Source organism: the organism of the source record quoted next, unplaced genomic scaffold (genome assembly GCF_019419815.1).
Source record: "Pyrus x bretschneideri cultivar Hongxiangsu unplaced genomic scaffold, Pyrus_bretschneideri_v1 Contig66, whole genome shotgun sequence".
In the NCBI taxonomy this organism is placed as follows: domain Eukaryota; kingdom Viridiplantae; phylum Streptophyta; class Magnoliopsida; order Rosales; family Rosaceae; genus Pyrus; species Pyrus x bretschneideri.
The window spans coordinates 1628243-1647347 of NW_025999805.1; the positions used below are offsets into that span (position 1 = coordinate 1628243).

General features: G+C 38.1%; 1 protein-coding gene across 1 annotated transcript; it reads right to left on the reverse strand.

Annotated features, from left to right (window-relative positions):
* Window positions 1-1101: 1101 nt before the first annotated feature.
* On the reverse strand, window positions 1102-17821 carry LOC103939303 (14 kDa zinc-binding protein-like). Its single transcript, XM_048573357.1, is given in 4 exon segments — window positions 1102-1169; window positions 1298-1415; window positions 17451-17542; window positions 17647-17821. Coding segments are annotated over 4 exon segments (453 nt in total).
* Between the last annotated feature and the right edge of the window lie 1284 nt (window positions 17822-19105).

The window sequence follows — 19105 nt, forward strand, 5'->3', positions numbered from 1 at the left end:
GATCACTCATGTCACAATATCATCAACTCAATCATGAAGCTCTCTTCAAAAACGTCATTTTTCAGTTTTTACCCAAATACTTGCTGTTTGTATTTGAATTTCTTTCTATTAAGGATTAAACCTGTTTAATTTTACTTAAATTCGTCAGTTATTTTGTTTCCTCGTCATTGTTTGGTGTGATTAATGACTTTAATACTTTTCAAAAATTTTCAAGCATTCTAAAGTTTGGAGTTGCATATGATTTTGAAACAAATTAATTGACAACTTTTGTCATTAATAAACTTGATACAGAATTCGACTTCCAAACGTGTCCTTCGTCTGCTGATAATAACAAGGGGATTGAGAATGGAAACAATCGTTTTAACAAAAAACCGTCCTTTTTTTTTTTTACAGACTATAGATAATCTAGATTAAATTCATCTTAAACTATAGGGAGAGGGAGGGTTAGAACTCTGGACATAGTGAATTAAAGGAAGTTCTTATCCATCGGGATAATCCGCCACTCATATTTAATGAACAACCATTAGACGTAAATTAATGCCAGAGCTAACCAGGAGTGTGAAAACATTTGCAAAAAGTATGTCTCCAAATCCTAACCCATACAGGGTACATAAAATCGTTAGTATTTTTTTTGGGTTTTTTTTCTTTTCTTTTTCTTGAGCAAAAGATATTGTAGGAGAGAGGGTGGACTTAGGCTCAAAATGGGCTAGCAATAATGTGGTTCAAATTAGCCTTTGGTGAGAATCGAACCAAGGACATTTTACTTACAAGTGAAGAGGAATACCATTAGATCGTAGTACTAAGTGGCATTTTTTTGAGGCTTAATCCGGTATGTAATATTTCTCGGATAAATTTTAGGCAGGACAACTGTGTGTATTTCTATTTTTCTTGGCATGCATGTTCTTAAGAAGATACCAAATGCAACTTATGTAAGAAACCAGCTTATTTTCTTCCAGTTCAATAGTTTTATTAAGAGAGAAGGTCTTTCAACAGGTTCCAGATCTCCAGTACCATAAGAAACTACTAGTTACCCATGTCAGTATAATCTTCACAAACACAGAATCCTCTCATTAGCAATCTAAACACACTACGCAGTAGGCATTAGCCCGGGGGCCAGTTCATTTGCCGTCCTCCAAGAAGATGGATGTGAAGGTGATAAACCAATTGACCTGCAGGAAGACATCGCTCTATATTATGTTTATAAAGATACATCAAGTAAAGCACCAACAGTTAGAAGGTATAGTACTTAATGGTATGTCATCAATCCCAAGTATATAGAGTAAGAAAGAACACGCACATCCGTTTGGCCCATCGTTAATCACAATCCTGAAGCCGTCATCAAGACCCTCCTGCGTGGCAATCAGCTTGGCAGCGTACAGAAGCTGACCAAGAATCTCATTGTGTCTCTCCTCTGCCTGGAAAACAAAAAAGAACCAATAAAACATTAAATTCCACCAATAAGTCGATTATCAACCGACAAATTACAAGGCTAAAGGAGCTTACGTTCATACAAAAATTACTTCTCCTTGTAAAAGGGAACTCCGAAAAGAAACGTTGATAGATGGCCACAAAACATCCCATTTCACACAACATTTCAGGTAAGCTTATGTTTTCAGTAAATTTAAACCTTGCTAATGGTGTTTCCCGCTCGTAAATAACTTTATACAGATAAAGCATACACTGACTGGAGAGGGAGTGATGCTGCAAGCAGCTTACTGCAGTAAAAGTTTATATCATATTCTATCGTTTTCCCTTTTCGTTTGAGGAACATATTACTGCTAAAATCATTACAAGATATTATTTTATAAAAACAATCACTCACATACAAACACCATAATATTGCAAGAACTATATGAAGAGTGAGGGGGGCATAGTTCAAACTATTCTACAAGTACAATGCACCACATGATTAAGTGTGAGGCAGCTTACACGATGTTTTTTTATCATTTGCTTCGGAGCCTTACATTCACTGTCTTTGAATCTTTTTATATCACCGGATCAATATCTTTAAGTGTATCAACAACTCGTATAGAAAGGCCTACGTCGAGCGCTGACAACTGCACAGTGAAAGAATTTACCCCTCATAGTAGAGGTCTAGCTATGTCCTTGGGATAAACTCCAGCAAGATCATAAGAAAAGAATATTAAACCTATCACAATTGTCATCCAATCATAATTTTTGGTCAAATTCTTTATGCATGAATCAAGAAAGATCTGTTATCGTTCACAGAAATCCCATTTTCAAGGACCAGTGCTTAAAGACACAATAAGAATAGAAATACCTAGGTTGGTTCCCTATGTTTGGGCAGGTAGCCCACAGGAAGCCGTATGTATGTCATGCTTTTGCTGTAGACTATAAATGAGTAAAAGTCATAGCTATGGTTTATCTTGAATATTGGAGGGCAATGCATGGTGAAAGAAATCAAAGTTTATGTGATTTCCCACTCATAGTGATATGAAATAGCTTGTATTAATGTATTTTTGTATATCATAGCAGCTGTACATAGGTAGTGATTTATACAAGGATGTGAATCTATTCTAGGTAAGAAAAAAGCTAATTACAATCAATCACTACAATTACTCCAATCTCTAATTGTGTCCTACAATCACTCCAAGCCATATATGTTAGTTGACTATTTTATTTCCTTTAACACTCCCCCTCAAGTTGGAGTGTGGATATCAATAACACCCAACTTGCCAAGATGCGAATGGAAGATAGGTGCTCTCAGTGGCTTTGTAAACATGTCTGCTATTTGACGTCCCGTCTGCACATGAGAGGTCTTGATCTCTCCCCTCTGAATCCTTTCACGAACAGTATGACAATCCAGCTCTATGTGTTTGGTTCGTTCATGATACACAGGGTTCGCTGCAATATATAGAGCATCTTGATTGTCACAAAACAACCTTGTTGGCTCAGGATGGTTTACACGCAAATTGTTCAACAAATTCCTCAGCCAAGTAAGCTCACAAGTGGTTGCAGCCATGGATCGATACTCGGCTTCTGCTGAAGATCTTGCCACCGTGACCTGCTTTTTACTTTTCCACGATACAAGTGATTTACCGAGGAAGATACAAAAACCTGTCACTGATCGACGTGTGATCGGACATCTAGCCTAATCCGCATCACAGTAGCCAATCAAATTAAGTTGATTCTCCGTAGGAAATAGTAACCCTTGTCCTGGTGCTTCTTTCAGATATTGGAGAAGACGATGTGCTGCCTTAAGGTGATGGAGTGTTGGTTCTTGCATGAACTGACTGAGATTATTCACTGCATACGTAATATCTGGCCTTGTAATGGTAAGATATATTAATTTTCCAACCAAACGTCGATATCGAGTCGGGTCCTTGAGGGCATCACCACTTGTTGTCGTCAACACTAAATCTGGTTCCATAGGTACCTTGGCAGGTCTTACGCCAAGCAAGCCAGCTTCCTCCAATATGTCCAGGGTATACTTTCGTTGGCAAATGGAGATCCCAGCTTTGGACCGTGCAACTTCGACACCAAGAAAATATTTTAATGGTCCGAGGTCTTTAATTCGAAAACATCCACTAAGAAATTGCTTGAGTTGACTAATGGCTTCCTCATCATTTCCTGCAATAATCATGTCATCGACGTAGAGCAACACTACAGTAATAGAGTGTCCACAAACCTTAGTGAATAATGCGTAGTCCGCATGAGACTGTTGAAAGCCAATTTCTTGAATGTTTGATGAAAAACGTTGGAACCAGCCGCGAGATGCCTGCTTGAGTCCGTATAATGACTTGTGAAGTCGACAAACCATAGTCTCCCCCTGTCGACGATAACCAGGAGGTGGTAGCATATAGACTTCTTCATGCAGTGCACCATGAAGGAAAGCGTTTTGGACATCCATTTGGTGAAGAGACCAGCTGCGAACAGCAGCAATGGTCAAGAGACAGCGATCAGTAATGAGCTTAGCAACGGGGGCGAACGTCTCTTTGTAATCAATACCTTCGTGCTACGTGAACCCTTTGGCGACAAGGCGAGCCTTGTAGCGTTCGATGGTACCGTCGGAATGGTACTTGATTTTGAAGACCCATTTACATCCAATGGGGCGTTGGTGAGGAGGTAAAGGAACCAAAGTCCAGGTGTGATTTGCTTCAAGGGCGCCAAGCTCAGAATTCATAGCGGCAAGCCAGTGAGGGTCATGGCGTGCCTGCTCATAAGAGGCTGGTTCAACTAAGTGAGAAACATTGTGAACAAAGGAGCGATGAGCAGGAGAGAGACGAGCATAAGAAACATACCGGTGAAGAGGATAGCGTGTGCTGGACATGGTGGAAGAGATGGCGCTGGGCTGAAGCAAAGCAGCATGATGGGTCTGATAGTCACGAAGGTGGACAGGTGGTTGTTTAATGCGTTCGGAGCGACGAAGGGGAAGAAGAGGCAGCGAAGAAGTCGATGGCGCAGGAGTTGGCGAGGTAGTGGTGTCTGGGGGTGGAGGAGGGATGTCAGGAAGTGAGGGAGTGGGTGAGGAAGGTAGATCAATAGTGGGAAGGAGGTCTGAAGGTGCATGAGTGGGGTCGTCATGGGGAACAGGTAAGACTGGGGAATTGTGGTCAGGTTCTGGTGGTGAGTTAGCAAGAGGGAAAAGGTGTTCATGGAAGATGACATCGCGGGAGGTGAAAATGCGTTTGGTGTCAAGGTCATAAACACGATAGCCCTTCTGACCAAGGGGATATCCCAGGAAAATGCAGTGACGAGCACGAGCATCAAATTTGTGTGAGGGAGTAAGGTTGGTAGCATAGCATAAACACCCAAAAACCCGAAGATGAGAGTAGACAGGTAGTGTCCCATGCAAGAGTTCATAGAGAGATTGATGGGAAAGCAGGGGTGTTGGAAGGCGATTGATAAGGTAACAGGCAGTTTGTACACTCTCCCCCCCCAGAACTTTAAGGGTAGGTTAGCTTGAAAACGTAAGGCACGGGCAACATTCAAAAGGTGATAGTGTTTGCGTTCAACTACCCCGTTCTGTTGAGGGGTGTGGGCACAAGTGTGTTGAAAAAGGGTTCCATGAGTGTCTAAGAATGATCGAAGAGATATGAATTCCCCCCCATTGTCTGCACGAAGGGTTTTAATGTCACGATTAAACTGGGTTTTGACCCAAGAAAAGAATGAGTGTATTATGGTTTGTGTGTTGGATTTAAATCGCATGAGATGAACCCATGTGAAACGAGTAAAGTCGTCTACAATGGTGAGGAAGTAACGTGCCCCAGAGGGTGTATGGATTTGGTGCGGCCCCCAAATATCACAGTGGATCAAATCAAAAGGTGCAACTGATTTTATTGAACTGGAAACAAAAGATGAACGAGTTTATTTGGCTAAAGGACAAACATCACAAACATGTGTAGGATCAAAAATAATTTCTGGAATGGTCTGGGATAAAGATTGAAGAGGAGCCGAGGATGGGTGCCCAAGATGTTGGTGCCACAGTGTCGAGGTATGGTTGACATGGTTAGCGAGATGAGGGTTCTGTGTTGGAATGAGGTAGTAGAGTCCATTAAACTGCTTGCCCAGGCCAATCATCTTCTTCGTATCCATGTCCTGCACAACACAAAAACCGGGGTAGAAAATCACAACACACTTCAATGCCCAAGTTAACTTACTCACAGACAATAGGTTCACACGAAATTGTGGTACATGCAAAACTCCATCAAGGGTTATCTTGGGTGACAGTGTAATAGACCCAATGGATTCAATCGCAGCCTGTCCGCCATTTGGTAACCCAACAAAATCATGTTGGGTTCTAGTGTGATTATGGCTGGGTGATAAGTGAGAAATATGATCTGTGGCCCCACTTTCCACGATCCAATACAATGTTGAATGCGGAGAATGTTGTGTAAAATTGCAGTTGGGTGTATAGATAACTGTTGCATGCACAAGTGGCAGATTGGTACCATGTTTATTGCGAAGAAGGGCCATGAGTTGATGGTATTCCTCGGTTGTGAACGTTGGTTGTGATAGGAGCATATTCATGCGACTTAATTAGCTTGTTCTCGTGCATTTACGTTGTGTTTACTTAGTTGTTTTAGTGTTTAAGGCCACTTTTGTGTATTTTCAGATTATAAGGCCAAAGTGTGCAAGAAGATGCAAATTGGAGCCTTTTGGAGCGAAAGAGGAATGAATGAGTTGAAGACTTGAAGAAACGACGAATTCCTACTCCAACGATTAATTCTTACCAAAACGAGGAATCCTACTCAAACAAGGCTTCCTATTTTAGGAAAGTTGACCCTAAGTTTCCCGTTTTGGTAACCTTTCCTAATCTTAAACGTCCGCATTTTCTAGCCACTCTGAAGTCCTTGTAGGCGCTTTAGGACGCAAAACGAAGGCCCTAGGGCCCTTAACACCCAATGCCGTGGGCTTTAGCCCAAGTCCTTTCCCTTGCCGTGCAAGGGGGGGCATTTTAGGCCCAAATCCATGCATTAAGCCCTTCACCCTAATTGGCCCAAATCCATGTATTAAGCCCTTCACCCTAATTGGCCCAAATCCATGCATTAAGCCCTTCACCCTAATTCTTCCTCCTAATTAGTGCATCCCACCATTCCATTCCATAATTTCCATTAGTGCATCCCACCATTCCATTCACACTTAAATGCCCATTATCCCATTTTTTTTAGCTTTTAATTCCACACCATCCCATTATCCTTTACATCCACTAAACCATGCATCCACATTCACCTAAATAAACCCTAAATTACATCCACTAAACCATCCATCCACCATAATTCCCACCATCCACACCTTTTCCCTTCCACCAAATACCTTAAACAAACATCCATTAACACCCATTCTCTTCCTATAAATACCCATTCATTCCATTCACCAAATCATCTCATTCACAACACGACAACACACCACAAACACATTCCTTTCTCCCTTAGAATCCAAAAACCATTTTTCATTTCCACCAATCCTCATCCATTTCCATAATTCCCCAACACTTCCATCCCCCCAACCAACCTATCCTTAAACCTTGTGCTACAACAACGAGGAAGAGAAGAGTGCCTAAACGTTCATACAATTCAAGTTTTGAGTTGTTGGAATGTTTAGGTGTTTCTTTGATTTCAAAGTTTCATTTTAATTCTCTTTGTTTTGTACGTATGAGAAATGGAAGAAAAGAGTGCTTAAACGTTCATACAATTCAAAGTTTTGAGTTGTTGGAATGTTTAGGTGTTTCTTTGATTTCAAAGTTATGAGGAACTAAACCCCCTTTAGCTAGGGGGTGATTCGAAACTATGTTTATGTTTGTAATATGATTTGATTACTTTTAATTACGTTTCATAAGTTGTGAATTCAATTTGTTTAACTGTTTGATTGATAACCTATTTATGTATGTTTATTAAGAATGAACGCTTAATTTTCATGCATGAATTTGACGCTAGAATATAAGTAAGTTTCACGTAATAGTTATGAACTTATATTCACAAGTAGTGGAGGTTGCTTATAAACAATCGCGTTAAACATATTCTTGGCATAAGTTTCATGCAATCATAGTAACGAATGCCTCGTCAACACTTATAGTTTTCATGATGCTTAATGATTCTTGCTTGTATCTCTATTATGCAATTCATGTAGGGAACTTGTGAGGAATGCTTTGGATTGTCGTATGCAATCATCCAATTCATTAACTTAAGGAAAACTTGACGGTTAATTTAAGCGGACCTAATTAACCCGGGGCGTTGAGAATTCATGGTTTATTGAAAAGCAATTAGACATCGTTTTGTATGCAAGTATAACATATGTGGAGATGAACCCCTTAGCTAGCTTCCCATCCATTCATTTCCGTCAAATCCATATTTACAATTTGTTTTGTTTCCAAGTTTCCATTTTTAGTTTAAAGTCGTCCAAATCCAATCCCCCTTTACTTTATTGTTCAATTTAGTTAGAAATCAATTTAGTTTGTGTTTTTAAAGCATTTTGAGTCTTTTGGTTTGTCTTAGTGTTTTAACGTTTAGTTTCACATTCTTTGAGTCTAGTTTAGTGTTTTATCTTGTTTTTACGTTTTTGAAGTCAAATCCAAGTGGTTAACAATCCCTCCTAATCCCCGGTCCAGAACGATCCCTACTTACATCCATACTACAATTGTCAAAAAGAGGGTTTAATTTGTGCGCGTATAATTCTCGCATCAGGTTGTGAAGGAAAAATTTTGTCCTAACTAAGAACGTGTAAGAACATTTGAATACATATGCAAACTAATAACACTTTAAAGTAGGCATGCATTCAAAAACAATTCATAATACCCATGACTTTCAAAGCCTAGTATATGGTGAACCATAAGACTCTTTAACAATATTAAAGAGAATAAGAATTTAGAGATTCTTTACCCTTGAAGCTCATCCTTGATTGCACAAGGGATTCACCCAAGTGGAGGGCCTTCAAGTCACCTCCTTTCTCCTTGGATCTTCCTTGTGATTTCCTCCCTTTTAGTGCTCCTTTTCTTCTTTGAGGATTTGAGGATTTGTTCTCCAAAACACCAAAGGTTTGGTGTCTCTAAGTCTCCACACCAAAGATGTAGTGTGAAGATGAAATGGATGACTTAGGGAAGAAAAGATTGCTAGATGTTCCTCCCCTAAGTGGCCGGCCTCTATGTAGAAAAATGAGAGAATATGTTTCACCCAAATTCAATTAGAAAACCCCTAATTAGAAACAAAGCTATAAAGATGACTTTATACTTCATTTCTTAGGTTAGTGGCAAACTTGCAATTAAGCAAGTTCCCACTACCCTTGATATGGGCGGCCCTTCAAGTGTTATTGGGCTTAATTGCCCATTTTGTTTTAGTTGTCATACAACTTAAACATAATGGGCCTTGTGGACCAAAACGTTTTTTGTGCCCCGAAGCCCAAAACTAACTTAAACGCCCAATACGAACGTTTCGTATAATTAATTAACTATTTAATTAATCTTGACCATTCTTCAATTAAACCATTTAATCGCTTATCCATTTCATATAATTTCTTCACTTATATCCTTACTCGGTGTACGATCCATTAGGTTCCAATTAGCGAGGTAGTGGGCGATGTTACTCTTAACGATCGATTGTGAATTGAAACCACATTTCAATTCTCCCTTAAAATTAGTGTTTGCTAATCTTTAGGGCTTCCACAAACCATGGGTGACGCCTAGCAGCATGTCATGGTTACCCAAGCTAAGTAGAAGTGGTTGGAGAACCTATCCAGTTACAACTACAATGCAATACGGTCATTCTCTAATACAATACTCTTAATCACATTGTTTAAGTGATAGTTTGTTTCATGTCTACTATCCAATGTGATACTTCTCTATATGATTCAATTGAATAAGATTTGGAACAAGCTTCCTAAGTCATATTCATATGCTTTGGCCAAAGACTCTCGAATCATATCTTAGAGTATTCTCCTTCCACCGTGGAAGGTTAGAGATCCCTTGTTGTGCATTCATATGCCTACATGACTAGATAGCTTGACCCCAACAATGCCGTGGACACTCCAATGGAATGCCGTTGACATAATCAAAGATCAAGGACCTAACCATTAGACATCAATGATGCCTTAGGTCAAAGGACTACTTTGCATATTGCAACTATTGAGTTCTCACATGACATGTATGTTCGAACTCTCGTTTGATCGTTGTTCAGTGTACTCGATTACTCTTTCGAGCACCTATGTGTTTGCCTTAGTGTCCAACACCAAATGACTTGAGACTAGTTCATACTCACGCTTGAGTCAACATAACACATACTAACCTTAGCGGATTGTCAATGCCCAATTGGCAATCCTATGGCTAGGAACGTTTTAGGAATGAACATAAGAGAAAGGTCTCGTTAATTTAACTAACTTAAATCACTTGTCTCTTAGATCGAATACATTCCTTGGATTCCCTTATTGCTTAAACACAAGATACAATAAATAGTGATTAACAATAAGTTTTGCCCTTCATTAAACATATAAAAGTTTAATACATTAAGTATTCCAAAAAGCTATTACATCAAATGAGTGGCTTTGTGGGCATACTTCCAACAGGTTGATTGCTGGAGATTGGTGCTTTAGTTGTGTCAATCTGAGCAGTTGGCAATGGTAGTGTCTCAACATTGTTGGAGGCTGGGGGTGCGCGCCTATTTTTGGGCTGCACATTCTTGCCGTGCCATTTGTGTCCTTCAAGGAAGCCAATAAGGCAAAAACAACGTTCAACTGGATGTCCTCCGTCGCAGTAGCTGCATTTGAAAGTCTTTCGTGAATTAGGGTTGTGGGCGCCATAGCCTCTTTAAGGTGCTGTTGAACGACTGGTTTGCATTGCATGGGTAGTGGGTTCACGACGATTCACCACATCCATTTGGCGTTCGTGTTGAAGAATCAATCTATGGACTCGTCGTGTATCCGGGAGTGGGCTCATCATCAATATAGAGCCTCGTATGGTTGAGTAGTTCTTGTTCAGTCCCATTAAGAACTGCATGACTCTCTCTTTCTCTTCTCTGTCTGCATGTGCCTTGGATCCTTCGCATTCACAAGCAATGGGCTCATGGTATGATGCTAATTCATCCCAAAGAGCTTTCAATTTTGTGTAATAATATGAAACAGATAGCTATCCTTGTCGGTGTTCGACAATCTCTTGTCGAATCTGATAGATCCTGGAATCGTTGCCTTGCGAGAATCGATCCTCAAGGTCTCTCCATGCTGCTGTCGCAGTTTTGCAGTAGAGTATACTGTGAGCAATGTTGCCCTGCACGGATTGCCAAATCCAAGACAAGACCATGTCATTGCATCTCTGCCAAATTGAATAATTGGCATCAGTAGTTGCAGGGTTCTTGATTGATCCATCAACGAACCCTAGTTTGTTTTTGGCGCTGAGAGTAATTCGCATAGAGCGGCTCCATTGTCCATAGTTGTGTCCATCAAGAAGTTGTGAGACTAAAACAAGACTTGGTGAGTCTGAATGATGCAGAATGAGAGGATCAGATACATGAGGTATCATCTCAGTTGATTTTTCGTCGCCTATGGTGGCTGGGTTCGATGAAGAGGAACTGGTTGTGTTTGTAGCGGAAGCAAAAAAATGAGCCTTCTAGAGTCACCAAGATCGGTGCTCTGATGCCATATGAAATAGCTTGTATTAATGTATTTTTGTATATCATAGCAGCTGTACATAGGTAGTGATTTATACAAGGATGTGAATCTATTCTAGGTAAGAAAAAAGCTAATTACAATCAATCACTACAATTACTCCAATCTCTAATTGTGTCCTACAATCACTCCAAGCCATATATGTTAGTTGACTATTTTATTTCCTTTAACAAGTGAAGTGGTCAACAATCTCCATGGGACGAAGGTCTGATACAATGATTATAATCGCAAGAAAAGGAATTTTACGTTATCACAATTGACATACTGTTGTAAAAACTGTGGGAATTGAATGCCCACATGGTTTAGCCAAAAGTGAAAACGAAGAAAGACTAAAAATAGTAGTATTGTCAGATTTTTTGTTGTTGAATGGCATGTTATTCAATGTACATTAATTTCCCTTGTAGACTTCTGCACTTAAATGGCTCGAGCATGCAGTGTATGATCAAACAACACAAAAACAAGAGTGAAAGTAATAGTACCAATTTCTCTCCCCTCTCTACCTGCAACCTTTCGTGTGATATAGTTGCGAAATAAACAGTGTGATACATTGCACCCGTTCCACTTCTATCTCTAGCAAAGGTTCTCTCTCTCTCTCTCTGTCTGTCTATCTGTCTGTCTGTCTGTCTCTCTCTTTTTCTTATTTATAACATGTTGTCAGCACGACTCTCTAACCAATTTTCATTTCTTTTGCCTAAAAATGTTTCCAATAAAGAAATTATTGTTCCTCTTCCTTCTTTGTCTCACCTGCTTTATGTTTCCTTGGCAAGAGCTGCTAGCATAATGCCTTCTCATAGTCTTCAATTTAATAATTACTTATATATTTTTTATTTTTTATTTGGTGTAGCTCCTAATTACTAATCTGTACTGCAATTTTAGATGGTGGGGTATAATTGCGCATTTAGAATTGCATATTTAATTTTACTGCAATTTTTTATGGTGCGGTATAATTGCTCATCCTAAACCGCGTAATTAATTTCTTGGTGCTTGAATGGTATGGTATAATCGCTCGTTATACACTATTATTTAAATGAGAGTGGTGCGGTACAATTGCCTTCCTCATTAATTTTCTTTCTTTCTAGTAGTAGTACTCAATATTGATGGCAGTGCCTGTGTAGAGAGTATTACTAACCACCTAATAATTTTTTACTTATCGTCTAAATTATAGAAATCTTGAGTCTGAAGTTTCGAGCTAATTATTTTGACTTGAAGATCAAAAATGAAAAATTTGTAAGAACCAGAAGTTTTAACACATCTCATTTTTCTTTCAAAAAAAAAAAAAGAAAAAGAAAAAAAATGGTGAACTTGGCAAAGCTTGATTTTGGTGCCCTTGATATCATGGGAAAAACTACCTTACATGGGTTGTGGATGCCAAGATCCATCTGGTGGCAGGAAATCTTGGAGACACCATCAAGGAAACACTGCTCCTTTCAAGATCAGGCGAAAACCATGATCTTTATTTGTTGCGAAGGATTAAAGAGCGAATACCTAACGGTTGAAGACCCACTGCCTCTTTGGAATGCATTGAAGAATAGATATAAGCACCAGAAACGGTGATTCTTCCAAGAGCTTGTTATGATTGGACACATTTGAGAATCTAGGATTTTAAGACGGTTATTAAGTATAACTCTGCAGTGTTCAAAATTATTTCCAAATGAAACTTTGTGGGAGACTATAATTGAGGAAGATATGCTGGAAAAGACTTCTAGTACTTTTCATGCCTCTAATGTGCTTCTGCAATAGCAGTATAGAGACCAAGGCTTTACAAAGTACAACCAACTAATATTAATGCTTCTTGTGGTTTAACAGAACAATGAACTCTTGATGAAAAATCATTAGTTCGGACCAACTGGGTCATCGTCATTCCCAAAAGTGAATGATGCTTCACTTAAAGCAAACACCACCTCCTTACGTGGCAATAATTACAAACGAGGATGTGGCCACAAGCGAGGTTGATGGAATGGGAAGGGTAAGAACCATGGTGTTCAGTTTTACAACTAGGGTCCAAGGCATAATTCAAACCTGATTAAATCATTTTCATGTTTAATGTACTTTTCTTTTAATTATCTGAACTTGTAGTTTAAAACTTGTATATCAACTCAACAAATTTCTTGTAAATCGAGTAGCATACAACGCATTTTGTATGGACAATATTGTCCCATTTGGTATCATGACCTGGGCTTTTCTTGAGCTTTCAATTACATCCGATTAGCCTGATATTGTTGTTACCTTTACCTTTGTAAGCTAGTTTGTGAAATATTTTCAATTTCAAAGTATTGTCTGCGTGGTTGCGCTGTCTGGAACAAATATCTCCGCGATTGTTCTTGTTTTGAGAACAACCATAGTTTTTTATCCATCCTTTATGAGTACATAATCAGAGTTAAAAAACGATTTATTCATAATAAAAGAAAATTGCAATGCCGCTTTTTATTGAATTGAAACACAAACTTTAAACAACAAGTTCAGATAATGAACTAAGAGTAAATTAAAAATAAAAATGATTTAAGCGGATTGATATACTTTATTCACCTTTCCACAATAAAGTCTGAAATATCAAGATAAGTTGAGTTCAATTGACCTAATAAATCGAACACTGGATCAGATATATCCATTGGATTAGCATGGTCGATGAAATTGGTTTTGACCATGTTTTCTTTGATGGAGGCTTGGTACAGAGCCACAAGATGTTTCGGGGTACAGCAGGTACACGCCTAGTGCCCATTGCCACCATACCTATGGCAAACTCCTTCATGATTTCTAGGAGTGTTATTCATATGAGATTTACCCTTGTGGTGGTTTACATTTTTGTAGCTTGAGTTTAAATTATGCCGTAAACCCTGTTTGTAAAACTAGACACCATGATTTTGCCCTTCTCATTCCATCAGCCTCGCTTGCAGCCACGTCCTCGTTTGTAATTGTTCCATGAGAGGAGGTGGTGTTTCTTCAAGGAAGCAGCATTCACATCTAGGAATGGCATCGACTAGTTGGTTGGGACTGATGATTTTTCATCAAGAGCTCATTGTTCTGTTTAGCCACAAGAAACAATGATATCAACTGTTTGTAATGTAAAGTCTTGCTCTCTATAATGTTGTTGCAAGAGCATATTGGAGGCTTGAAAAATACTAAAAGTCTTTTCCAGTATATATTCTTCAGTGATAGTATCCCCACAAAGTTTCATTTGGGAGCTAATTCTGAACATTGTAGAGTTATACTTAGCAACCGTCTTAAATTCCTGAATTCTCAAGTGTGTGCACTCATAATGAGCTCTTGGGAAAATCATCGTTTTTTGGTGATTATATCTATTCTTCAATGCATTCTAGAGAGCCAATGGGTTTTCAACTGTTAGGTACTCGTTTATCAATCCTTCATCGAGGTGGCGACGAATAAAGATCATGACTTTTGCTTGATCTTGAGAGGATGCAGTATTTCTCTCTGTCTCTAAGATTTCCTGCCTCCAAATGGATCCTGGTATCCATAACCCAGGTAAGGTAGTTTTTCCCATGATATCAAGGGTAACAAAATCAAGCTTTGCAAAGTTCGCCGTTTTTTTTTTTGAAAGAAAAATGAGATGCGCAAACTTGCAATTATATGGATTTTGAAGGAATATAGTATTAGAACTTCTAGTTCTTACAAAATTTTCATTTAGATCTTTAGGCAAATGATAAGCACTCAAAACTTCAGGCTAGAAATTTGCATAATTTAGACATTAATTAAGAAAAAAAGTAGTTAGTTGTACTCACTACATTGGCACTAACATCAGTATTGAGTATTACTATGAAAAAGAAAGAAAATAATGAGGAAAGCGATTGTATCGCACCACTCTCATTAAAATAATATAGTGTAGAATAGGCAATTATACCACACCATTCAAGTAGCAGAAAATTACATATGCAGCTTAGGATGGGCGATTATACCGCTATATCAAAAATTGCAGTAAAATTAAATATGCAGTTCAAGATGAACTATTATACCGCACCATCTAAAATTGTAGTACAAGATTAGTAACAAGAAGTTACACCAAATAAGAAATAAAAAATATAATCAATTATTAAATTGCGGAATAGGAGAAGGCATGGTGCTAGTAGCTCTTAGTGAGGAAACACACAGTAGGTAAGGCAAGAAAGGAAAAGGAACAATAATATCTTTATGGGAAACATTTTTCAGTAAAGGAAATGAAAACTGATTATGGTTAGAGACAGTAGCGTAGCCAGATTTTCCAAGAGGAGGGCGAAATTCAAAAGAGTGCAAGTTCAACTGAAGCGAGCTTTTCACATTGAAGAGTGCAAAGTTTTGACAATATTTATAAAAGAAAACACTCTCTTCATCAAAACGGTTATAAACGATAACATCAATCCACTGTAAGAAGTTTAAATTGGCTATGATTAGATTTTAAAAGTGTTAGGCGCTATTCGGCCAGCGGGTTGAGAGCTAACGCCTAAGCATGATCTAGGCGGGAGCTTAGACAGATTTAAATGAATTTATTATATGTTGTACAAGTAAGTATTAAATGATATTTACATATTTTTTTAATAAGACTAACACTATATTTATATGCAAGTGGCCCTTTACCACAGTGGTGGAGATGTGTTGTGTCCTTGCATGATGTCGTAGGTTCGAACCCCATCAATAGCTAATATAACATCTAATTTACTAACGCTATCACTCGACTCAAAAAAAAAACACTATATTTATATAAAATGTGAGAGTTTAAGATAAATATGATAGGTGTCTTAAAAGAGAAAAATAAAACTTACAAGCATAAATAAATAAAAAAAGATAAATGGGTAAACGAGCCACAAAAAAAGTGGGGTCAGAAGAGAAAAAGGGGAAAAAAGGGTAAACAAACGAGTGGGGCAGAAGATTTAAAAAAAGGAGGGTCAGTACACTCAATTTAAAGCAAATGGCCTTTTACCATAGTGGTGGAAAGGTGTTGAGCCTTTGCATGACAGCTAGAGTTCGAACATATGAAAAACTCCCGGTACTGTTCAGTTTAACGAAAAACCATATTTTTAAACTAAAAAAGTCAATCTTGGTACTATTCACTTTACCCTTTATTTTGTCCTTATCATTAAAATTCAAAGTTTTCAAGCCATTTTCATTAATTTTCCTTCAAATTTAATCTAACAAAAATCTATTGTTTGGCAAAAAAAAAAGTACAAACAATTTCAAGTGAAAAAGGGTAAAGAAAAGATCAGTAGAGGGAAATCCAATTTCTTTTGCCAAACGACGCCGTGTAGGTGTACGAATATCAAATAGATAAACCTTCATCTTCTTCACAACTTCTGCCACTCTGCAGCTTTTTTTTTTTTCCCGATTTCGTTCTCCAAAAAATAAAACACAGCAGCCATCAACACACCAGTGCAGCGCCGCTACACAACCAAACCCAGAAATCCGAAAAGTTCAACAGAGCAAAGGGGCATAGTTCTTACTGCCTATGGAGATTTCCGATGAGTGGAGGAGCGGCCGCCCCTCCTTGGCTCTATGTAGCTTTGCCTTTGGTTAGAGAGTCATGCTGATAATGTGTTATAAATTGAGAAAAGTAAGAGAGAGAAAACCTTTGCTAGAGAGAATTGGAATGGGTGCAATGTATCACATTGTTTATTTTCGTAACTGCATCACACAAATGATGCAGATAAAGAGTGGGGAGAGAAATATGTATTATTGCTTTCACTCTTGATCTTGTGTGTTGTTTGATTATACACTGCATGCTCTTTATATAGAGCCATTTACATGTAGAAGTCTACAAGGAAAATTAATGCATATTGAAAACCATGCCATCCAACAACAACGAAATCTGGCAGTACCACTATTTTTAGTCCTCCTTATTTTTTCACTTTTAACTAAACCACGTAGGCATTCAATTCCCACAGCTTTTACAACAGTCTATTTTGGTCAAATAAGGATTCCTAGTCATTTTTTGGGTATTATTGCACCAGGAGACCAAAAACTATTCAGTTTCAAAGGCAAAAGATGGTCGTTTGGCTCCCAGAAATTAATGTTTCTAAGATTTAGGAGTTATAGCATGTGCAAGCTCTCTTGTTGTGCTACATCACAATACTAGGGGAGGGGCTACAATGCAAAGATCAAACAAACCACAAGAGTTGCAGCACAGAGACGAGGAATATCACTTCATTCGTAAAATCATGCAAAGAGGCGACGTCAAACTGGACAAGATTGCAGCAGAACAAAGACACTGATGACTGAAGTCTTTGCTTATACTGTGCATTTATAACAGCCGAAATTAAATAAGGAGCATTATTGCTTACTGTAATTGCCTATAGGGAGAAAGAGACGGGAATCGCATAAACAAAAAGAAACAAAGTTCATTCTGTACTAGCAAGTACCTTAGACAGTCCAGTTAATCCATCTCTAACTTTGGAGATGATTAAAATGCGTGTTGGAGCTTGGGGACTAATGTCCCTAAAAGCAAGGACCTGTTCAAAATAAAGAAAAAATCAAGGGGTGAAGAACCCGAAAAAGGAGTAGCGTAAAATCATTGACATACAAGAACCAGATATAAGATTCTTTAGTTCAACATATTTCAGTCCTAAAAAATTATAACCAAACAGAGAGGAGCATCTGACGGAACGGCGGCGAGAGCAGCCTCCTTCTCAGCCATGGGGAGTGGAGGAGTAACAAAGTGAGAGCTTATTACTGCAACCCGGCAGCTTTTATCACACCTCGCAGCTATCATACCTTCCTCTTCCTTTTCCATCTCATGCCCTCCACTTCACTTTCTTCTATGCCTCTCTTGTTTGGTCACTACAGTCATTTCGTACCAACTGAATTTTATGCTTAACTAATAATAAATACGTACACTAATCAATAATTAAATCATCAACTTACATTTCATTTAATTTATAACATTTACTCTATAAATTTAATCTTCCTAGCATTACTGTTATTATTTTAGTCTGTGCAGTGATTAATTAATCAATATCATGCGTGAAATTGATTACACACATTAGTGTCATTCTAAAAACAAAACAAACTCCTCCTGTCTTTTCTCTTTGTTGCGAAAATTAAACCAAAATTATTCTTATTAAGGCTCAAATTTTAGTACTTGCAAGAATAAAAATCGAATGATAACATAGCAAATAAGCACGGATATCACCCCACAAAGATGAAATGATTTTAAAAGTCTCACTAACTAAATTGAAACTAGTTTTAAATGAGAAGCTTAAACGGAAAATATAAAAAATTTGAATTAAACTAAAAATTAAATTAAGTAGAAGAAATAATCCTCCTTTTAAAACCGACGGCATGGCAAGGAAAGCCCACTAAAATCCCAACACTAACGTATTTTAAGCCCTTATTAAAGAAAAAAAAACAGAAATTATAAAAATTAGTAATTAAGTTTGTCCTAAAATCCATTAACAACATTCCCATGTCAATTTGATTTTCAAAATCGTTGTATCTCATCTTCTTACTGTAATGCATATGGCTTGACACAATTAATTAGAATCTTATTCCAATAAAATTACTCTAGACACCCAAAATCGTCATTTTCTTTTCATTTTGCATGTAGTTTTCACTATTGAATGCTTAGAGATCAAAACAATGTAATTTCTCACTATTTGAGAGTACTTATCTCTGTCGTGAGAGTCTATTTCGATTCCTATTTCCTACTTGTTGCACTCATTCCACTCACCTAGTTAATACCCACAAATCCTCAGGCCAACTAAGTTTATTCCTCGTTCCACTTAGTTTCTTCCTCACGAGACCTTTTGTCCTCTGTTTCTCGAGCCATTTATGGTGGGAGTAACATGAGATGTTGCTTATTCAGAAAGAGTTACCACCCACCAACATATTTTCATTAATTGTCCAAAAATGGCCTTTACTCCCAATTTTAAGTCAATCAAACTACTCTCCACTCTGTTAACAATGCAAACTTGGCTTTTACGCAAGATCTATTCATTGGGTTTGTATCTTATAAGGCTTCAAGAGTCTCCACCACCTGGAGAAAGTAAGGTGTCAGAGTGTATACGAACAGACAATT